This window comes from Trichosurus vulpecula, chromosome 3, assembly GCF_011100635.1.
Source record: "Trichosurus vulpecula isolate mTriVul1 chromosome 3, mTriVul1.pri, whole genome shotgun sequence".
In the NCBI taxonomy this organism is placed as follows: Eukaryota; Metazoa; Chordata; class Mammalia; order Diprotodontia; family Phalangeridae; genus Trichosurus; species Trichosurus vulpecula.
Window position 1 is genome coordinate 159,342,955 of NC_050575.1, and position 24,149 is coordinate 159,367,103.

The 24,149-nt window shown below is 42.0% G+C and overlaps 1 protein-coding gene and 1 pseudogene across 1 annotated transcript in view; one reads left to right on the forward strand and one right to left on the reverse strand.

The window, feature by feature from the left end:
- COL27A1 (collagen type XXVII alpha 1 chain) overlaps window positions 1–24,149 on the reverse strand; it is a 234,115-nt gene that overhangs the window by 167,891 nt on the left and 42,075 nt on the right. Inside the window, exons 7-9 of the mRNA XM_036749857.1 lie at window positions 23,856–23,909; window positions 2,582–2,626; window positions 1,639–1,692 (exon numbers count right to left, since the gene is read on the reverse strand). Coding sequence (XP_036605752.1) covers window positions 1,639–1,692; window positions 2,582–2,626; window positions 23,856–23,909 — 153 coding nt within the window. The remainder of the gene's footprint in view (window positions 1–1,638; window positions 1,693–2,581; window positions 2,627–23,855; window positions 23,910–24,149) is intronic.
- Window positions 11,453–13,522, forward strand: LOC118841200 (annotated as a pseudogene).

The window sequence follows — 24,149 nt, forward strand, 5'->3', positions numbered from 1 at the left end:
GTGACAGAAAAGCCAACTTGGAGGAGTTGGGGGAGGGGGAGAAATAGAATTATAACTGTTTTCAAGTCTCTGGAGATCTATTCTATTGAGGAAGGCTTAAATTTGTTCAATTTGGCTCCAAAGAGAAAAACCAGAAACCATGGATGAAAGTTATGAGAGGAAAATTTATTCTTTATTTTTTGGGGGTATGTGGCAATCAGGGTTAAGTGACTTACCCAGGGTCATGCAGCTAGTAAGTATCTGAGGGTAGATTTGAACTCGGTCCTCCTGATTCCAGGGCCAGTGCTCTATTCACTGCACCACCTAGCTGCCCCCAAATTTATTCTTGCTGTCAGGAACAGAACTTCCTAACAATTGGAATTGTCCAAAAAGGGAATGGGCTGCTTTGGGGGAATACTGGGGCTCTCTTAGCAGGGGTTAGATGACCACTTGTCAGATGTGCTGTAGGGAGGATCCTATTTCAGGTATGAACTGGACTAGATGTTCTCTGAGTTCCCTTCTCACCCTAAAATCTGTGATTCTGTGTTGCTGATACCCATGTTCAAGGGCCCCTTTTAACTCTACAGTCTATAATCTAACATTCTACCCCACAAGATTCCTTCCACCCTGAATTCTACGTTGTAGGTATTGGGGAGAGACCTAGATGAATTGAGCTGAATATATGATTCCTTCCACCCTGACATTCTACGTTGTAGGTATTGGGGAGAGACCTAGATGAATTGAGCTGAAATATTTTTAATCCCCTGGCACCCCCAAAAGCATTGGTGGGGATTCCAAGTCATATAAGACCAGACTTGGAGTCTTTAGGGACTTAGATTAGAGCTCACTCCCAGGCCTATTAGTATATATTATGAAGGTATACGCCCTTCTGTGGTTGTCAGGACTGGGATCCCAAGGTATCATTCCCTGAAGGTGTATTCAGGACCTTTTCCAGACTCATTTTCCCGCTAGGTAACATCTGACATCGCCCTTATCTTCTGAATTAGCCTTTGGATTCCAAGAAGAAAAGCATGGGATCCAAGAAGTCATGAAAATGGCTCCCCAGATAGAGGTGGCCAAAGAGCCCTAAGAAGGTGGCACATGGCCATAGAAGGCCAAAGGAAGACCCTAAGGTATTCAGTGAGAAGACAGAGTCTTCTTTTCATGGAATGAAAGCTGACTGCTAGAACAGGGAAGTAGAGATAGTGCCCCCGTCAAAGGGGCATCCAATAGGCCCAGATCTTCATGGTTACCAGGCCACTGCTTCTCCCTTTCTTGACCTGGCAAAAATTTCCAAGATACAATTTGATGCATAAATAAATACCCAACTATCTTCTGAGGGACTAGTTCTGGATATGGAGCCAATCTGGGGAGAATCTGGTATAATTTAGGGTTACTTATATCTAAGGTGAAATCCCTGGGCTAATAGAATTCCCCATAACTAGAACAGACTGCTTGTGGCCCTTATGTATTCCTCTACTCTCAATCACCAGATGCTATGATTGTGACCCAAGGCTCCTACCAGTGACCAGCTTCTAATGTCATACCCAAAGACATTTGTCACATCAATCTACCTCCCATCAGCACTATTCCCCGCCCCCACCCTCCTCTGGCAGAAACACAGCTCCTTGAGAGCCTTGGAGAAGCCATTTACTGCACCTGCCTGCCAGGATAGCCTTTGGCTCCCGGACTCCCTTCTGGTCCTGGCTCCCCCTGTAAAGAAAAGGAGAGGAGAGTGAGTTCCTCTAAAATTGGGGACAGGAGAGGAGGGACCACTCAAGCTAAGCCCAGGGCAGAGAATGAATGGGGGGAAGGGAAGCATCTCAGTTACAATGGACAAAGGGACGGCAGAAGGACAAACCCAGAGGAAGGAAAGTGAGATGAAAAAAGAGGAAGGGGAACCCCTCCTCAACAACCCTTCTCAACCTGCCCCCCCCAAACACATCTCAGGGAAACTGGCTCAACAAACTCTTCACACAAAGCCCCCCGGCCCTGAAAACAGGGAGCAAAGTAAAGGTGTCGTTCCCTCTCTGGCATATGGAACTGTTTTCCTTGGGTCAATGCTGCCAAGATTCTGGCAAACTAGATGGATGCATGTATAATATCCTTTAACATCGAACAGAACAGCCCAGCTATTCATGGATTTTACTGCAAACATCAGGCTTATCCAAACACTCCGTGAGGGAATTACTGCCTCTTTCAGTAAGATGTGGTTAGCTAGGAAGAGGAGGAGAACCCAGTGGCAAATTTAGTGCAAAGAAGGGACGAGTGAGAAGGCAAGAGCTTCCTTATTTCTCTGCTGGCCCAGAGGATATGGAGCTCAGTGCCTGGGGGCTAGAGGAGGGGGCAGGTAGGGTGCTGGAAGGATGGGGGAGACTCACTGGTGGCCCATCCAGGCAGGATGGGCTGGGGGGAGGGGGCGTGCTCTGTGTCCATGACTGTCAATAAAGGCATAAATCAGGAGACATGGACAGGAAGGGAGATCCTAAGGAGCCAGACTGCTGCCAAAGAGAAAACCAGTAAGGTTGTGGCCAGCTAGGGTTGGACCAGAACTCCCCATGGAGGCCTTGTGGCTAGCCATAGGGCCAGGACACTCACTTACCTGGTCTCCAGGATGTCCAGGTGGTCCAGGATACCCTTTCAGTCCCTGTAAAGGAGAAATGTCCAGAGCCAAGTTAGAGAATGCTTTAAGAAGACTCCTATTTGGGGGCAGCAAGACAGCTACAACAACCCAACTATTCACATGGGCCAGAAGCCATCACTCCTGACTCAGAGAGGTGTTTGTCAGCCTTGTTGCTGATATGAACCCTTACATTCCCATGGTCTTATTGCCAACTTTTTAAAAATTGGACATGGGTATCCAATGGTTATAAGAAACCCCCTGTACCAGTTCAGACAGGCACCTGTTCTGCAACTGGCAGTCTTGAGGTACTGAGAGGTTGTGGGACTTGCCCAGGGTCACACAATGGTCATGAAAGGGGGATTTGAGCCCAGGTCTTCCCAACTCAGTTTTCTAACCACTATGCTAGATTGCCACGACTGTACCAGAAATAAAGCAAGACACCAGTGTAGCCAAAGATCTTCCCCTTGTGTAGCTCTCTGCGTCTTGAGAATGTAAATTGGTTTGTGGTTGTCAAGCATTTTAAAGCTTTAAAGAAAAGAAGATGCCACAAAGGTTTTAGAGTTTGTGGCCCCTCTGCTCCTCAAAGGACATGGCCCACTACTTATCTCCTCCATCTTCTTGTAAGAGACAGTCTCCCTACTTTACAGAATTACAGCCAAGAGGACTTTACAGATTTACACGAGGTCCCGGTCAACAACAGAACCTGATTTGGAACACAGGGGTCCACGCTTTTCATTTGGTGCTGAGTCTCATCACAGAATCTCAACACGGGGAGGACCCTGAGTGGTAAGCTAGTGCATGCCCTAGCTGAAAAGGAGTCTGATCACCATTCCTCCCAGCAGCCATCTAGATCTCACTGTTTTCTGAGGGGGGCTGCTCCACTTCTGCAGAGCCCTCATTTTTAGCAAACTTTTCTTTGCAGGGATCCAAAATCTGGCTCTCTTCAAGCCCCCATCTACTTTTCCTCACTCTGCCCTCTGAGGTCAAACAGATCTAGTCCCTTTTCTATCTACTGGTCCTTCAGATACTTGAAGCCTCAAACCATGTTCCTCCTGAGTGGCAAGGAAGTACAATAAGTAGAGTGATGAAACTTGTAATTGGGAAGACCTGAGTTCAAATTCTGTCCCAAATGCTTAGTTACTGTGTGACTCTGGGTGAGTTATTTAATCTCTCTGTGTCTCAGTTTCCTTATCTGAAAATAAGAAGGTTGGGTCCCTGCCAGTTCTAAATCTATAATCCAGTGATCACTTTCTTCTCAAGTTTAAACATCCTATAATTTTTTCTCACTTAAAAGTATTATGTTTTTTCCAATTAAAAGTGAACATAGCTTTTAACATTCACTTTAATAAGATCTTGAGTTCCAAATTTTTTTCCCTCCCTCCCTTACCTCCCCCTCCGCAAGACGGCATGCAACCTGATATAGGCTCTACATGTACAATCATATTAAACATAATTCCACATTAGTCATTTTGCGAAAGAGGAATCAGAACAAAAGGGGAAAACCACAAGAAAGAAAAGACCAAACAACAAAAAAGAGAAAATAGTACACTTCAATCTGCATTCAGACTCCATAGTTCTTTCTCTGGATGTGGATGGCATTTTCCATCATGAGTCTTTTGGAATTGTCTTAGATCATGGCATTGCTGAGAAGAGCTAAGACTATCAAAGTTGGTCATTATACAATGTTGCTGTTATTATGTACAATGCTCTCCTGGTTCTGCTCACTTCACTCAGCATCAGTTCATGTAAGTCTTTCCCAGTTTTTCTGAAATCCACCTGCTCATCATTTATTATAACACAATAGTATTCCATAACATTCATATACCACAACTTGTTCAGCCATTCCCCAATAGATGGGCATCCCCTCAATTTCCAGTTCTTTGCCAGCACAAAAAAGAGCTCATGCCATAATTCTTATAAATGATCTTCATATAGCAGGGTCTCCAGCTTACCAATGTCCTTCCTAAAATGTGGAGCCCAGAAATGTACAAAATATTCTAAACAATCACCTCCCTCATCCAGGATGCTATGGATCTCAAAATAGCCTAAAATAGTTGCTGTCATGTTACACTTTTGGATCACAATGAGGTTGCAAACCACTAAAGACCTCAGACTTTTTACATAGGAATCACTGTCTAGCCATACCTCCCCTATCTGTACTTGTGTGGTTGACTGCTTGAACCCAAGTGTTATCTCTGTTAAATTTCATTTCATTAGATTCAAGCCATCATTGCTGCCTGTTGGGATATTTTTCACCCTTGACTCTGCCTTTGTTCTCTTTTATCTTTTCTGCTCTCAGTGAATTTTGCTAGATATGACTATGGCTCCAGATGCCATAGAAGAGTGTCATGGAGATAACATGCCACCAGCCTCTGGATCTGCTCACATAAACATCAGGTCAGTGGAAGCATCTTCTACAAATAGTACAAATAAAACCCAATTGTGGGCAAAGTCCGTGAACTCTAAGATATGGAAATTACACCATTTCCTTGGGCTATTTAAAGGTCTTTATGCTTCTATCCCGAGTCTTATTTTCTGATAGCCTGAATCTTCCCAATTCTTGGTTGTATTCCAGATAGAAGAGAATGCCAGACAACTGAGTTTCAATGGGTAAGGGGCTATGGTGTGAGACACTGCCCTTGAAGACCCTGAAGGCTAATTGGGGAGAGAAGATCAACACATCAGTGTTGTGATCAGTTAGCACTGATGCAGCACATGGTTCAAAACCCAAATGAGTATTATTGGTGGCGCTATAAGAATTTCAAAGAGGAAGAGAGGACTGTGGCTTGAAGAGGTCAGGAGGCTTCACAGAAGGGTTAGGACCTGATGTGGGCACTGATGAAAGGATAGGATTTGGAAAAAGAGAAAGAAGAAAGGTAGGGGGTTCCAAGAAGGGAATGATCTAAGCAAAGTCTTTGAGTTTAGGGGACACTGAAGAAACTAATTTGGCTGGGATTGAGAGTTCCTGTGAAGGCATAATAGAGGATCAAATTGGAGAGAGCAGATAAAAGAGGTCTTGAAGTCCAAGTAGAGGATTTTGGACTCAAAGTCCTTGGCTAACCCTTGAGGCTATCTCTTCCCTCAACACAACCATCAGGGGCCTCCCTTCTTCCCCCCTCCATCCATGTCTTGCCCCATGAGTCTCAAGGCAAATGCTTGGCTCTTTTTGTATATGCAGGAGGTGGTGACAAGAACCAGGACCTGCCACAGCTGGAGTCTCTTCTTGCCAGCTTCAATTTTCCAAACACCCCCAAAATAGAGCTTCATGAAAAAAACATGCCTCTTCATAACTTGGCCTAAATCAATAAGTTCCCTTCATCCCTCTGGCCTGAATGAGACATTCTGTCTGGAGGAAAGCAGAAAGCAGTGACCTAAGGGATGGGGTGTTGGCTGGTTGAGAAGATGGAGAAGGAGGAGGCAGTATCCTGTTCTTTTTGGCACTCGGGCATGCTTGGATGCAGAGTCCCTGTGTCCTGCAGTGACGCCCACCCAACCTGTCACCAGTGTCCTGGACAAGCAGCCACTCGAATGCCACTGCTTTGAGGACAGCAATGGGATCCAAGCCACAGCTTGTATTCACTTTCCAAATAAAGCTCCAAAGGAGCAGCCTGAAATGGAAATAATAATACCTAAGAACCTCACAGAGTTGTAGTAAGGAGATTGCTTTGTAAATCTTAGCACACCATATAAAGATGAGTTATTATTATCATTAATAGCAGAAAGAGCAGTGCACCGTGATTTAGGAGGCCAAGGTTCCTGCTAAAAACTCCATGTGTGGCCCTGAGCAAGTGAGCCCCTCTCTGGGCTTCAGTCTCTTCATCTCTAAAAGGAAGGGGCCCAAGAACAGGTTTTCAAAGTTCCTTTCTGGCTCTACTCTTTCAAGATTTTAAGGATCATCTCGGCTCTAAGGTAAGTCAGAAATTTGTCCATTCAGTTAGGTGAATAGTAAGTAACAGGTGGAATATGATTTTTTTTAATAAAGGAGCAACTAGAATCAGCAAACCTCAGTACAGAAAGAACCTAGAGAGAGCATCACACCCACCTCAGGGAAGAATAACATGGGAAAATGAGAAAAGTGTTTAATTCAAAGGAACTTTGAGAGTTTAGGATCATAGATTTGCTAGGCAGCTAGGTATCACAGTGGACAGAACTCTTGGCCTTCAGTCAGGAAGACTAGAATTCAAAACAGGCCTCAGACACTTCTGTGAACCTGAGGAAGTGACTTAAACATTGCCCACTTCGGTGGCCTCATCTATAAAACGGGGATAAGAATAGCACCACCTATGCCCCGAGGTTGCTGAGAGATTAAAATGAGTTAATATTTAAAAAGTGCTATATAAATGCTATTATTAGATTTAGAATTAAAAAGGACTGTTTAGATCATTTTGAATGACATTCATTTTACAGATAAGGAAACTGAGATCCAGAGAGGAAAACAATTTTCCCAAATAATTAAAGGGCAGAGATGGGATATAAAACACCCCACCCCCAGTACAGTACTCTCTTCCATTCTACCAAATGCTTCTTGGCACCGGATTATTTAGTCTAATTTTTCACTCAGTAATTCTCCTTACAGGGTTTTCAACAACCTTATCCAGTCTCTTTCTGAATACTTGGCTTCGTGACTGGGACTGATTGAGATCTCATTGCCTCATTGAATAGCTCATTCTCATGACCTATATGCATCTCTTTTTGTCTTGGAAAGCACCAACCTGAAGCAGATTACCCTAGTGTTTTTGGACTATGAAGTGAAGCTTCATAAAGATGATTCCTCGTATGGGTAATGTCATTTCAACAGGAATGCAGGGTGGGTTAATCAAAAGAGTACTGGATTTGGAGTCCTAGGACCTAGGTTCAGATCCTCAATCTGACATTAACCACCTATAGTTTACTACCTTGGGCCTCACTTTTCCCAGCTATAAAATGAAAGGATTGGACTGAATGACTTCTAAGGTCCCTTACCACTCTAAATCTGTGATCCTACGAATGTCCTAAGGTACCTCCAACCAGACTCAATTAACCAGACAATCAGTAATTATTAAGGGCATATGGTGTTCCAGGGAAAGTTAGGTGGCACAGTAGATAGAGTGCAGGGGCTGAAGTCAGGAAGACTCATCTCCCTCAGTTCAGATCTGACCTCGGATACTAACTAGCTATATGACCCTGGGCAAGTCACTTAACCCTCTTTACTTCAGTTTCCTCAGCTATAAAATGAGCTGGAGAAGGAAATGGCAAACCACTCCAGTGTCTTTGCAAAGAAAACCCTAAATAGGGTCATGAAGATTCGGATGCAACGGAAACAACTGAACAACAGCAGATGGTATTGCAGGAATCATGCTGTATTCTCAGAATACAATTACAATAAATGAAATAATTACTACTTGCAAGGAGCTTACGTTTGAATGGGGAAGACCACAAGGACATATATAAATATAAAGAGAACAAATACAAATAAATCCAAAGTGATTAAATACAAGGTGGCTCAAAAGGGAGAACATCGCAGTGGAAGAGATCAGAGGAAGGTTTCATGAAGAAGATGGCACTTGATTTTCATCTTGAAGGAAGCAAGGAAGAGGTGAGGAAAGAGTGAATTCCAGGCATGAGAGAAAGCCAGCATGAAAGTGTGGGAGAGGAGATGGAGTGTTATAGAATGACCTACGTGAAGAAGAGAGGGGCCAGTTTGACTGAATGACAGAGGACAGGAAGGGGAGCAATGCACAAGGAGGCTGGAAAGATATGCTTAAACAAAGCTATAAAGTGCTTTAAAAGCTAAACAGATGAGTTTATGTTTGGTCCTCAAAGCAATAGAGAGCCATGGAATTTGTTGAATAAAGGGAGAAGGGAGAGAGGAATGAGCCTTTATTAAACACCTACGTATCAGATACCACTCAGTACTTTATAAATATCTCATTTGCTTCTCACAACTCTAGGAGGTAGGCACCATTAGTATCCCTATTTTACAGTTGAAAAAATTGAGGCAGAAGGAACTGAAATGTCTTGCTCACACAGAGGGCGAGACAGAGAGTAAGTGCAGGAGGTCAAATTTGAACTCAGGTCTTACTGACTCCAGGCCTAGCATTCTATCTGCTACACCACCTAACTAACTGCCTTTAGGAGAAGTGATCATCAGATGTGTACTTAAGGAAAATAACTTTGGCAGCAAATCACAGGACAGACTGGAGTGGGGAGAGAGACATGAAACAGGGAGACCGATTCTGAACTCACTCTGGATCCCACCATTCCATCTATGATCATTGGTTTTGCAAAGTCACAGGGAGCGTATAAATGCAAAGTCCCTCACATGAGGTTCAAAAACCATCTCAAGCTGCACATATTGAGCAAAGCCTAGATTAATAGCAAGTTTACATTTTTAAAAAAAAAAAGATCCTGAAGTTTTAGTTTATCGTAACAATTTTATGATGTTGCTAAAAAAAGATAAGCTAACACAATCTTAAATTGCCTTAATAGACATGGAATGCCTAGATCATGTAACGTAAATGTCTCTGTGCTGGTCAAATCATACCTGGACTACTGTGTCCAATTCTGGGCACCATTTTTATTTACAATGGATACTGAAAATCTACAGCAACCCAGAGGGAGTAACCATGATGGGGGAGGGTTCGGAAAACATCTCATATAAGAGTAAATGATCTGGGATATTTAGCTTGGAAAAGAAGAGATCAAAGGAAGATATAATTACTATCTCCTAATATTTGAACACTTGTTCTGTGCAGCTCCAGAGGGCAAAACTAGGGCCAATGGATAAGTTACAAAGAGACAGGTCTAGTAGCAAAGCAAATGAAAAATCTCTAACAATTAGAGCCGGGCAACAATGGAATGGCACAGTGAGTGGGGTGCCAGGCCTGGAGTCAGGAAGGCTCATCTTCCCAAGTTCAAATCTTACTAGCTTTATGACCCTGGGCAGCTCACTTCATTTCTGTCTGCCTCAGTTTTCTCATCTATAAAATGGAGATAGTAATAGCCCCTACCTTCCAAGGTTGTTGTGAGGGGCGCACATAGTAGGCACTTTGACGGATGCTTGTTTCTTTCCTTGTCATTGGGAGTTTTCAAAGGCCCTTGTCAGGGATGGTCTAGAAGGAATTTCCTACATTGAATAGAAGCCTAGACTAAAGGACCTTCAACATCCCTTTTTTTTGAGAGGCTATGTGCTTCTTATTTGGGTTGAGAGGGAGTTCTTATCATAGGATCACAGAATAAAGGGTAAGAAGGGGCCTTAAAAGAACATTTGGGCTATCCCCACCCCACCCTCTTCATTTTGACAGGTGAAGAAAGTGAGGATCAGTCAAGTCAGTCAATCCAATAAACATTTATTAAGTGCTTACTGTATACCAGACATTCTGCTAAGCACTGAGGAGACAAAGAAAGGCAAAACTATAGTCCTTGCCCTCAAGGAGTTCCTACTCTAATGAGAGAGATAACACACAACCAGCTATGTACAAACAAGCTATAGACAGGATCTCTTGGAGACAGTCAACAGAGGAAAAGCACTAGAATAAAGAGGGCTCAGGAAAGACTTCCTGCAGAATGTAGAGATGAGGAGGGAGAGCATTCCAGGCATAGGTGACAGCCAGAGAAAATGCCCAGAACCAAGGGAGGCTACATCTTGTTCAAAAAACAGCAAGGATTGGACTTCCAGGAGCCAAGATGGCAGAGTAGCCAGTAAATCACCGTAACTCTCCCATATTCACCTCCAAACAATCATCGAATACCTCCTAAAAATGAATCCTGAAACAATAGAACCAGCAAAAGATAGGGTGAAACAATCTATTAGCCCAAGAAACTTGGAAGATTGGCAAGGAAGGTCTGTCTCAGTCAGGTAAAAGGAGAATGGAACAGGGAACAGGAAGCATCCCAGCAAGCCAGCAATAAGCCCCATCTCAGCAAACCAGCGGGAGATCCTGACCCCAGTGTGGTGGAGCAGGCAAATGCCAACACCAGGACCCCCACATGCCTCAGCATAGCACCAGACATGAGGATCCCCAGTGGGCCTCAGGGCAACATCAGTGCAACACCAGGTAAGCAGCCAGCACCTGCAGACCCTGCCACAAGAAGCCTGACACAGTGCCCCTTTCACCCCATGAGCAGAGTTCAAATTTAAAAGAAAAGAAAAGGCCAAAAAAGATAAGCAAAAACCAACGCTAAAAGAATCTGACCATAGAAAGTTATTATGGTGACATGGAAGATCAGAGGACAACAATGTTAAAATACCTATGGGCGAAAACCCCCCAAAAACCAAGAAGTGGTCTCAAGCCCATAAAGAACCTGGGGAAGAGCTCAAAACGGAGCTTAAAATCATATAAGAGAGGGAGAAGAAAAGCTGGGAAAAGAAATGAGAATGATGCAAGAAAATTAGGAAGAGTCAACAGCTTGGAAAAGAAAACAACTGCTTAAAAAGTAGAACTGGCCAAATGGAAAAGCTAACTAGAGAAAACAACTCCTTAAAAGTTGGAATTGGGCTCTATGAGAAATCAAGAAGCAATCAAACAAATTCAAAAGAATGAAAATAAAGAAGAAAATGTAAATACCTCATTGGAAAAACAACTGACCTGGAAAAATTGTCAGAATCATTGGACTACCTGAAAGCCATAATCGAAAGGAGGACCTGGGCTGTAGGAGGACCCCTGCCAGGAGGCGGGGCCTCAACATGGGCTCCCAACTTGGCCCTGGGAGTGTCCTTTGGCTGCTGCTCCTGGATTTGGGCCATAACAGCTGCCTCCCCCGGGGAGAGGGGGGGATACCGCAGGGTCAGTGCCCGTTGCCTGCAGGTGATTTATATTTTCACATACTGCAGGTTCTATATACTATGGATGGAAGCTATCAAGGTTTATAATGTCAAAAACTTCTCTTAGACGAAAGGTAGCTTCCACAAGGATAACCAGCTGGGTAGAGCCTTCATTTAATGATTTTGTTGGAAACACAGACATGTCTTCTGCTCTTACAACTGCATCTCTGGGAGTAAATAATTTTCATCAGAGAAGAAAAGATTTATCTTCCTCATTAGAAAGTAGCAAGTTTGTAGCTAGAAAAAGAGGAAAATCATCTTCTTCAAAACAGAGGAGTGTTGAAGTAAATTTAAATGAAAATCTGTCTGAAAACGAACTATGGGTAGGAAAAAACAAACCAGAAACTCAGAATGAACTTGCTGTTCCTAAGAAGAAAGTTGAAGATCTTGAAACCTGGTTAAAAGCTCATGTTTTTGAGAAGCAACCAAAATTGAGTGGATCTATTCTGATAATCACAGGTCCTCCTGGCTGTGGAAAAACAACAACCCTACAAATACAAGTTAAGGATCTTGGTATTGAGGTACAAGAATGAATTAACCCGTTTTTCTAGACTCCAGAGAACATGATATGAAGGACAGGTTTAATTATGAATCAAGTTTCCATATGGTTCCTAGTCAGTCTCAGATGACTATTTTTCAAGAGTTTCTGTTGAGAGCAAATAAATATGACAAACTACAGATGCTTGGTGATTGTCTGCACATTGATAAGAAGATTATTTTGGTTGAGGATATGCCTAATCAAATTTATGGAGATCCAAGTACTTTACATGAAATACTAAGGAAATCTGTGCAGCTAGGGTGATGTTCTCTTGTATTTATAATCTCTGATAGTCTCAGTGGAGACAGTAGCCAGAGATTATCGTTCCCCAAAGAAATTCAATAAGAGTATTCTATATCAAATATTAGTTTCAACCCTGTGGCACCAACAATTATGATGAAAGTTCTCAGTAGAATAGCAGCATTAGAAGCTAATATGGGTGGAGGAAAAATTGTTGTCCCTGACAAGCCATCTTTAGAGTTGTTTTGTAAAGGATGTTCTGGTGATATAAGAAGTGCAATAAATAGCCTCCATTTTCTTCTTTTAAAAGTAATTCAGGGGAGACCAATTTTTGGTCAAGAACAAAAGGGATATCTTCAATAAAATCGGATGCTTTGTTGTCAAGAGCAAAGCAGAGAAAGTGACCTAATGGTAGTTTGGAAAATCAAGAAGTCCAAGCAAGTGGTGGCAAAGATGTCTCTCTCTTTCTCTTCAAGGCTTTGGAAAAGATATTATATTGTAAAAGAATATCTCTAACAGAATTAGAATTTCCCTGATTATCATCTCATTTGTCAGAGTACGAACAGGACACATTACTTGTTGAACCTGAGGAGGTTGTAGAAAAGTCACACATGCCTGGAGAGCTATTTAATTTTTACCTTCATCAAAACTATGTAGATTTCTTCACTGAAATAGAGGATCTTGTGAGAGCTAGTGAATACATGAGTATTGCTGACGTCTTCTGTGGTGCCTGGAATTCAAGGACTATATTCGGGGAGTACAATGCATCTGTCGCTACAAGAGGTGTGATGCATTCCAACAAATCCAGAGGTTTTATTTACTGTCATGGAGGAGGAGCAAGTTTTCAACCCTTACACAAACCTCAGTGGTTTCTGATAAACAGAAAGTATTGAGAAAATTGCCTGGCAGCAAAGTTTTTTCCAGTTTTTGCTTACCCTCTTTGTGCCTTCAAACACAGCTGTAGCCATACCTGGCTATGCTAACTAATCCAATGAGAAATCAAGCTCAGATTGTTTTTATCCAGGATGTTGGAAGGCTTCCCCTAAGGAGGTTTTTTGGAAGATTGAAAATGGAAGCTCTAACTGATAAGGATTCTGAAATGATAGACTCTGCCAGTGACGATGAGGCTAATTCTGATGGAGCACCACCTACAAAGCCACTTACACACATGGACAAAATCAAAACTTCAGAGACTGATACAAAAGCATCCCTATTTTTTCCTTCAAGTCAGACTAGTGGAACAGATCTGCCTGCCAGCCAGCCACCACCTGCTACAGCTCAAGGATTCACGGAGGAAGAGGGGATCACAATAGAGGAATATGACAGTGATGAAATGTAAACAAATAATCTACCTGCTGGTCACATGCTCTTTTTCAGATTCATTTTAATTTTATTCAGTGATAAATGAAGCTACTTGAATAAAGTCAATATGCTTTCAATGCTGGTGAAATGATTGCATTGTTAAAAGTCCACTTGTACGGTGTATAGTCCATGCTTACATAGTATATATAGTATGTACACCTGTATTGCTATACAAGTCCATTTATGGTACCAATTGTACCTTTAAAAGGAAAAACTACAAATTCAATCAGGCTTCAAAATGTTTAGCTTAAATCTGAACCTTTTTTAGTTAAAGAAGTATTGATAATCAAAAGATAGACAAGTATTTTTATGGAAAAGTTATGAAGTTTTTGAAACAAAGCAATTAGTAAACAATAAGACCTTTTAAGTTATTAAAAAATTTCTACTAGTATTTATTTAGTTCTATAGGTGGTATACAGTGGAGAGGTCAACATTTATGAGCAAGTTCATGTGAAGGTTATGTTAAATATAAAAATGTGAATTAATAATGCATAATTTGGGAATATGGTACATATAAATTGTAAAACTAAAGTAGTTCACCTGTAAACTCTTCGAGGTGTAAATAAACTTATAGCCTTGTTACAAAAAAAGGAGTACCTGGACAGTGTCTTTCAAGAAATTATCAAGGAAAACTTCCCTGATGTGCTGGAACCAAAGGACAAAATAGGCATTGAAAGAATCTACCCATTACCTCAGGAAAGAGATCCCCAAATAAAAACTCCAAGGAGCATCATAGCTAAATTACAGATCAGGTCAAGGAAAAAATACTGCACGTGGTCAGAAAGAAACAATTTGAACATTGGGGAGCCACAATCAGAATCACACAGGACTTAGCAGCTGCCACATTAAAGAATCGGAGGTCATGGAACATGACATTCCAGAAAGCAAGAAGCTAGGATTACAACCAAGAATCAGCTACCTGGTGAAATTAAGCATAACACTTCAAGGGAAAAAATGGTCATTCAATAAAATAGAAGGATTTCAAGCTTTCATAAGAAGACCAGAATTGAAGAAAGAATTTGATCTCCAATATCAAGACCCAAGAGAAGCCTAAAAAGGTAAAAAGGGAAAAGAAAACATATGGGATTCAATGGAGCTGAACTGTTTACATCCCTATACCCTACATGGGAAAATGATACTTGTAATTCTTAAAAATTGTACCACTAATAGTACAACTAGAAGGAATAGATAGATAGATAGATAGATAGATAGATAGATAGATAGATAGATAGATAGATAGAAAGGGGGCAGGGAGACAGAGACAGAGAATATGGATATAAGGTGAATTTGAGGGAATGACACACACACAAAAATTAAGAAATGAGAATGAGGAGTACACTATGTGCAGAAGGAGGGGAGAGGTAGAATGGGGTAAATTATTTCACAAAAATTATTTCACAAGAAACCTATTACAGTGGAGTGAAAGATGGGAGGGTGGGTGATGGCCATCACTTGAACCCTATTCTCCCCAGTATTGGCTCAAAGAGGAAATAATATACACAGTCAATTGAATATAAAAATCTATTTGCCCAACAGGAAGGAGGAAGGAAGGGGATTAAGTAAAGGGGAGAGGGGACTGAAAGAAGAGAGGGCAGACCAGGGGAGGCAGTAGAAAGAAGCAAAACACTATTGAAGAGGGAAAAGGAGAAAGGAGACAGAAGACAAACAGGAGGAAAAATAGGGTGGAAGTAAACACACAGTTAGTAATCATAACTGTGAATGTGAATGGGATGAACTCTCCCATAAAAGAGGAGCAGATAGCAGAGTGAATCAAAAACCAAAATCCTACAATATGTTGTTTACACAAAACAAACTTAAAGCAGAAAGACACACAGAGTAAAGGTGAGAGACTGGAGCAGAATCTATTATGCTTCAGCTGAAGTGAAAAAAAAGGAAGGGTAGAAATCCTGATCTCAGACAAAGCAAAAGCAAAAATAGACCTAAGTAAAAGAGAAAAGGAAGGAAACTACATCTTGCTAAAAGCTACCATAGAAAATGGAGCAATATCAATACTAAACATATATGCATCAAGTGGTAGAGTATCCAGATTCTTTAAGGAAAAGTTAAGTGAGTTACAGGTTCATGATCAAATGAGATAGAGAGCATTACAAAATGTAAAATGGCCAGTTTTGATTATATTAAATTTAAAAACTTTTGCACAAACAAAACCAATGCAACCAAGATTAGAAGGAAGGCAAAAAGCTGGGAAACTCTTTACAGCCAGTGTCTCTGATAAAGGCCTCATTTCTCAAATATATAGAGAACTGAGTCAAATTTATAAGAATACAAGCAATTCCCCAATTGATAAATGGTCAAAGAATATGAACAGGCAGTTTTCAGATGAAGAAATCAAAGCTATCTATAGGCATATGAAGAAGTGTTCTAAATCACTTTTGATTAGAGAAATTCAAATTAAAACAACTCTGAGGTACCACTTCATACATATCAGATTGGCTAATATGACAAAAAAAGCAAAATGATAAATGTTGGAGAGGATTGTCTGGAAATGTAATTGGAAAAAATAAAATATTATCAAAAAACAGCAAGGAGGCCAGTGTTACTAGGTGACAGGGCAGGCAGGAAATCGGGTGTATGATATAAAGACTGGAAAGATTGAATGGGAGGAAGGAGGTGGGACAGGTTATGAAGGGCTTTGAACTCTAAACCAAACAGAAGATTTTATGTTTGATCCTAAAGATGATAGGAGCCTCTTGCATAGTGCCAAGTACATAGCAAGCACTTAATAAATTCTTGTTGATTTGACTTGAGTTACCCAAGATAACTTGCCTATTTGACAGGTTGAAAATAGTGGGATTTGAACTCAGGTCTTCTGATTCAAACTCCAGTGTTCTCTCCAAGACCTAGTTTGGCCATGTTGTGTTATCCTGCCTAGGACACTACCTTGTATGTAACAGGTACTCCATAAACACAAATACTGTCACACACACCCCCATCAGCCATTGATCTATTGATCTCATAGGACTTTAGGGCTACAAGAAAACATGTAAGTCAGCTCTCACATTTTAGAGTCCGTTACTTGGCACATAATTGCACATACCTAGATTCCACTGTGAGTAGGAAAAAACAAAGGGAAAAAAAGATAGCTGCAGGCCATCAGATAGGCAGGGATAAAAACCAATTTGGAAGTTGGTAGGGTAGAAGTTTTCAGAATCTGCACTCCAGATGAAGAGAGGCTCCCTTATAATATCCTATGATGGAAAGAATATTGGAATGGGTGTCAGAAGACTGGGGTTCTGGTTCTAGTTCTCTGTGATCTTGGGCAATTAACTTCTTCACTCTGTGACTCAGTTACCCCATTTGTAAAATGAGGGGGTAGCACTAGATGATCGCAGTAGTCTTTTCCATTTCTAATGTTCTGAGATTCTGGGGCTTCGAGGCACCCCAGAATGCATTTGAAATAACAAGAGGAAACTTTTTGTCCTCAACAAGCCTTTCTAAACACCCACAGGCGCGCGCACAAAGATTCTCACATATACGACCCCAGGAAACTGGAACGCTTAATTACAAACAGAACAGAGTCAGTGAGATCCAAGTCATTGGGTTATTTTACAAGCATTCCTTCTATACCTACTCACTTCTCAGACTGCTGAGTGCTATGTTTGTCTCTGAAATCCCTGTGGTCAACTGAAGCAAACATTGCCAACACTTAGTAGGGCTGGCGGCTGTGGACCCTCTTCCATATAATAGGCAAATTGTGGCCCAGAAATGAAGTTGATTTGGGTGCATAGGATTCAGAATGAGAAAGGAAAACACTTTTAAAAAAAATTATAACAAACAAAAGCCTTAGGCTTTTGTCCCTAACCAATGTGTTCATGTTTTTGTTTTTTTGATTTTTTTTTTTACTGGGCAGACCACTTCAGTGACCCAAATCACCACATCTGCCCCTACCTAACTTTAGATGCTATCCACCTAGTCCAACCATTCCCAAGACTGAGACCCAAAGGGAGATGACTTGTCCAAAGTCACAAAGACAAGTATAGTGGCAGAGATAGGACCAGAACCCAAGTCTCCTGATTCCCCCATCTGGCACTCCATCTGTTAAACTAATTTCCTCCCATTAAATGTAGTGCACAACCATTATATCTGGCTGTACAAGAAAGCATCAATCACAGGAATTTCCTGGTAGGCTGTGAGCAACCACAATCCAGTGTCAGCTCTGTCACTAAAGGAAGGAACATCACTAGTCTCCTGAAATTCATAAGAGCAGGGGCTGTTTACCAGCCTTTGTCCATCTTCAAATAGCTCCAAATGACAGGGGGATGACAGCCAAAATCAAATGGGCCACTATCTTCCCCAGACATTGTCTGGCAATTACAGGCTAGGAACCACAAGGTAAGCCGCAAGGCAATCATTTCCCAGTGACAGGTACCCCTCTCGAGCCGGGATTGTTTTGATTGTCCACTGGTAGTCAAAAGTCCAAGGCAGAAATGCAACAGTAAACTCATGGGATCTGGGAGGCAGTGACAGTCTATGCAGGGCCCCTAGAGGTTTCTCTAGTAGAATCAATGTTTATAATATGACTAGGTTTATACTTTGGTTTCTGGCCTGAATTAATCATTTACTTAAGACATTCGGGAAAAACCAGACATCACCTCATTGGTATTGTATCCAAAGCAGCACCCCATCGCCCCTTCCAGCCTGAGGAAGTTATCTTTGCCATGCTCCGCAGATGCACAGTCTCATGCCTTCATCCAAGTGGGCCAGGGATCCAACAAACTTGATAACCACTGCCCCACACCCAGCTTTGGAGCAAATTTCAAAAGCACACCTGTTCATCCTGCACCGCAGAGTCATCACTTGTGACACTGAATATAAGAGACCTCGGCTATATGGAAAAGATTAGGATCTAAATCCATTTTCATGGCACTGTCAATGTAACAACACAACTCCAGCTTCAAGACTCAAAGTTCAAGGCCACGCAGGATGGCATTTCCTCTTCTATGCAGTGACTTTAAGTGAAAATTCATATGGTCCACACAATCTAAATGATCCTGGCATTTTTCCAGTTTTCGACATCAGTGCTATCAGTTCCAAGTAATATAACCAGAGGTCCACTAACCAGTCTATACATGGCTCCCTATTACCTCAGATACAGGTCTTTTAAGCCCTTTACAACCTGGCTCCAACATACCTTTTCATCCTTATTACACACTCCTTCACTTCACAGACTCTTTGGTCCAACCAAACTGGTCGTCTTGCTATTATTCACACATGAGATCCCATCTCCCATCTTTAGGTCTTTGCACAGGCTGTCCTCCACGTCCGGAATGTATTTCCTCCTCTGCTTCTTAGAATCCCCAGTTTTCATCAAAGCTCAGGTCGAACACCACCTCCTACACAGTCTGTCTTGATTCCCTCAGCTCCTAGAGCCTCTCCCCACTACCTTCTATATATTTTGGACAGAGTAATATATGTACATGTTGTTTCATCCAACAGAATCAGTCACTTGAGAAGCATTTATTAAGTACCTACTATGTGGCAAGTACTAGGCTAGGAGCTGGAGATACAAGTAAAAGAATGAAATGATCTCTATCCTAAGAGCAGTGATCGCTTCATTTTTGTCCTTGTATAACCAGGCACATACTAGGAGATTAATAAATGCTTATTTGGTGGATTGATAATACCACCTAATAAAGTACAGTGTATTGGACATAGGAGGTGCTTAATAAATATTTGAATGTAACATATACCTCTTTACACTTATCACTTACATATATAGTATTGTACGTTCCTCACAATCCATTATGAAATGGGTGGAAAACGTGTCATTATTGATTGCTGTCTTACGAACTCGGAAACAGACACTGAGAGGTTCTGTGATGACCTGTGTCACCTCCGTCTCTCTTGGTCAGAGTTTCGTCATCTGTAAAATGAGGGGTCTGGACTAAATGATCTTTCTAGTCCCTTCCAAGTGTAACACTCTGTGTTCTAATCTGAAATTATCTGGGGAAAGGGTTACTAAACTCTTCATATCCTTTGACCCCAAAAGCCAACATTCTGTGTTCTACTTCAGAATCATGTGGGAAAGGGTTACTAAACTGTTCATATTCTTTTGACCCATGATCCTTACTGCTGGGCATATGCCCCAAAGAGGTTAAAAACAGAAAGTCTCCATATATGCCAAGATATCCTTAGTAGTACTTTTGGTGGTAGTTAGCAGAAAAGTAGAAAAAGAGTGGGTACCCATTGACTCCCAAGAAATGGCTCAACAAACTGTGATACATCAATGTAATGGGATCCTATTACATCCTAAGAAATTATGATGATGAGAAATTAAGAGAAACACAGAAGGCTTCTATGAATGACGCTGAGTAAATCAGAAAACAAAACCATGACAACAACAACAATAATGATGATGATGATGATGATGATGATGATGATGATGATGATGACATTTCTATAGAGCTTACTATGTGCCAAGTACTGTGCTCAGCACTTTACAATTATTAACTCACTTGAGCCTAAGAACGACCCTAAAAGGTAGGTGCTATTATTATATACGATGACTACAACAGTGTAGGTGAAAAAAATACTGACAGCTGAACTGAGATTAAACATCATCATCATCATCACCATCACTAGCATTTATATAGAGCTTGAAGGTCTGCAAGGTCTCATCTCATTTGATACTCCCAGCCTTGGAAGGCAGATGCTATTATTATACCATTTTGCTGATGAGGAACCTGAGGCAAACAGCTTAAGTGACTTGACCAGGGTCACACAACTATTATGGGTCTAAAGTCACATTTGAACTCATGTCTTCCCGACTCCAGATCCAGCACTATCTGCTCTATTATCTATAATGATTCCGGAAAAAAAGATAAGGAAAAAACACTTTGTTCCACATAATAGAAAGACTACTGACATATGTAGAGCGTGTGTGGGTTGGTTTTACTTAAATGTTTGTTTAGCAAATGAGAGCTCTATGATGGAGGATTAGGTGATATTCAGAAATGATCGAGGTATAAAAAACAAAGGCCATCAATGAAACTTAAAAAAAAAACACTGCGTTTTAAGGTGCTTTCCAGATCAGACATCTGGTGAACCTGAATTCTTTGATCCTGCCCACCCACCCACTCTGAAATTACTTGGTATTTTTTTTTTTGCATTTACTCATCTGTGTACATGTTGTTTGCTACCAGGAGAGTGTCAGCTCTTGAGGGCAGGGATTGTTTTCATTTTTGTTTTTGTATTCTTAGCATAGTACCTACCCCAAAGTAGCTGCTTAACAAATGCTTGTTAAACTGACTTTAATTGAAGTCAGGTAAGATGGTATACACTTATTGTCAGGGAGGCTAAGGCATGTGGATCTCTCTAGCTCAGGAGTTCTGAACTGCAGTAGGCTAAGCTGATTGAGTGTCTTCACTGAGTTTGGCATAAATATGGTGAGTCCCCAGGAGCAGGGGTGGGGAGGAGACTACCAGGTTGCCTAAGGAGGGGCAATTCTGCCCATGTTAGAAACAAAGCAGGTCAAGGCTTCCATGCTGATCAGAGTGGGAATGAACCCATGAGTAGCCCTTATACTTCCAGCCTGATTAAGAAAGGAAGAACTAATCTTTTAAAAAATAAAAATAAATAAATTGGATGGGATGGGACCGTACTCATCTGAGATCACCCAGAAAGTTAGTAATGGACCAAAGTCTAAAACCTAGTTCTTGTAACTCCTAATAGTATTTTGTGAATGCATTGACACAGCCTCTGTAAGGAAAGGATGCCGATAGCATCAGCTACAGATGGAGTCTTGATAGTCATTTTGGCTCTGTCCAGTTATTGGCAAGGAAAACCCCAGTTTACCCACTAGGGGCTTCCAGGACAAAGGAGAGAGCCAACCAGCTAAGAGGGAGAGCTTTTTGAAGAGAAATAGGAGATGTACCACAGAGGCTGCCAAGGAAATACGAGCTTTGAACAATGGTACAAAGTGCTGAAAAGACATGGAGGCCAACCATTGGAAAGGTCAGATGCCTGACGCAGGAAAGAAATGTCTGAGTCAGTGTGAGACCACAGATGTCACAAAGAACCAGCAGATGGGAAACCAAAGTTGACAACCTTGGTGACGGTGCCAACTAGGTCCTTGTCATATAAGCATCTGACCCGGGGCAGCAGGACTGGGCATTGAGATCCGGATTGATGAGGAGTCTACTACCGTCACAGGGAGGGGCTACAGTATCATCTGGATTTCCATCTCTATAACCCCAAAAGAATCAGAATGACTGTGGCTTGGGTTGGTTGATTCTCCTTAGACTCTCTATCCCAGGTGACTTTAGAAGGCTTGTTCTCGAGAGGCCTCCTGGGACATAAGCTATCTCCTGCACATCATCAAGTAAGCACTCAGGTTTTGGCAGCTTCCCTTGAAAACCAACCTGTCCAGTGACTTACAAAGAGAGAGCCAGGTATATCTTCATTTAAAAGGACTCTCTAAGGATATTAACCAGGTCATGGATTCAGATTCAGGGAGATGGTAGTTTGTTTAACTAAAGTATCAACACCAAAAAAAAAAATCAAACCCATCTGAGGCCAACTTGAGACCTGTCTCTCTTCGAAGAAGCCCTTTGAGAACAAAGGGTGGGGCCAACTCAGAGACGAAGATGGTCACCCTTCATGATGTCCACCATGCCAGGCAAAGAGAAGACACTGCTATAGGTGACTCTGGTTGAAGGAAAAGAGAAGACCCGTCTATTCTCACAAAGAAAAAATGTTTCTGGTGAATGGAGAAAACTCAGAAAAGAAACTGTCTTGCAGCTGGAAGGCTCAATTAGAAAAAAAAAAGCTACGTGAGAATTTCCTGTTATGCCCAGCTGACTCTTTTCCATTCACCCTGCCCAAACTGGTACAATCCTCATCCCAGAGTCAAGCTCTCCTAGGCTCTCTCTCTGTGCCCAGTTGGAATGGAAGATACCTCTCCCTGGTAGACCAAGCTCCATGATATTTAGATTGGATTGAGGCCATCAGGGAATTCAAAATGTATGTTGTTTTGCCAAGTATTTTTCCAACCACAGAGACCTTTTCTGAATTTAGAAAGACAAGTCATGCTGAACCTAGGTGAACAGGTTTGTCTTCTTGGTTTAGGGTCATGAGCTTCCTTTTACCTAAACAAAGGCCTGCCCTCCAACCAGCCATAGGAAACTCCTCCCCAGGTGAACATGGACCTTTGGGGCAAACTGAGAGAGTTCTCCTCATCATTTGTTGATTTTCCAGCCTAGATTCAGGGCTGGACACATCAAAACCACCACACTCTGCTTTATAAGCTGCTAGTATAGGAAAACTATGTAACTCACACTTCATCTATTAGGACAGGGCTGCAGCCCAGGAGGAAAGAGGCCCACAATATTTCCCTGGGCCAAAAAAATCAGCATTTCCCCACAGCCTACAGACACCCTCGGCTTCTTGTCTGGGTCTGTCCCCTCCAGGTTTGTATTAAGGGGCCTGGAACTGGCCTGTTTGACTACTCTATTCACCCAAGGCTGAGTACCCATTTTTCTCCATCTAAATTCACAGAGAACAAGGGGACTGGGAGAGATGATTCTCTCCCTCCCCACCACACATGCAACCAACACCAAAGGAAGCCCAGAACTGAAATCCTGCATAACCAAAGACTAAAGAAAGACCTGGCTGGGATGGCAATGGCCAATATCACAGCTGGCCATGATGGGAAAGAGATGATCTTGAAGACAAAGGCAGCTGTAACCACAGCTGGGAGTTGAGGTCGCTTGAGAGGGAGATCTATCTAGCCTGGCTCTGGGATAATGGATCAAAGCATACTTGCTACACATCCATAAGAACGGTTCTTTGTCTGATGCCAACATTGGACATGACTATTATTATATCATTTAAAAAGTCTGTGGCCTGGTCTTAAGTAGCTTCCGGGCATCATTAGATTCATCAACAAATATGTGTTGAGTACCTACAATGTTGGAGGCCTGCTGCTGGAAGTCCTAAGCTCAAGGCACTTAGGATTTAGTTAGGAAGGTGGGGCCGATAGATAAGAGATCAACAACAATACAAGAGAGGAGAGGAAAAGGCGTTCTAAGCCAGGGGACAGGAGGGAATTAGGCAGAGGGCCAAAGTATGGGGAAGTGATTGGTCCAAGGTCACACAGAATAAGAACAAGAATCCAGGATTCTTGAACACCAGTCCAACTCTCTAAGCCCTCCTCCATGATGCCTCTTGTCTCAGTGTTTCCTCATCTAAAACCGTGGGGCTGTGGAGAAAGTATTAGACACTAGCAAATGGCTTCCCAAGCCAAGTAATGGGTCCTTCTGATACCTGAAAGAGAAAACAAAACAACCTACCTTTCGGCCATTTGGTCCCGGAATCCCAGTCAGTCCAGGCAAGCCTATGTCTCCCTGAAAACACAAAAGGGGGTGATGCTATAACAGCTGTTATGACCAGCTTTGCAACACATAAGGGTAGGGAATCACCTTGAGCATCATCACACCTCCCATGCAGCCTTTCAGGAAGGTCTCATCCTATGACATCTTCTCATCTTGTGGTGACTGCCCGGAGAACTGAATTGCTTCCTACATTCCTCAAAGCACACACCTTTGAGAGACATTCCATGCAGGACTCCAACAATGTTTTTTTCC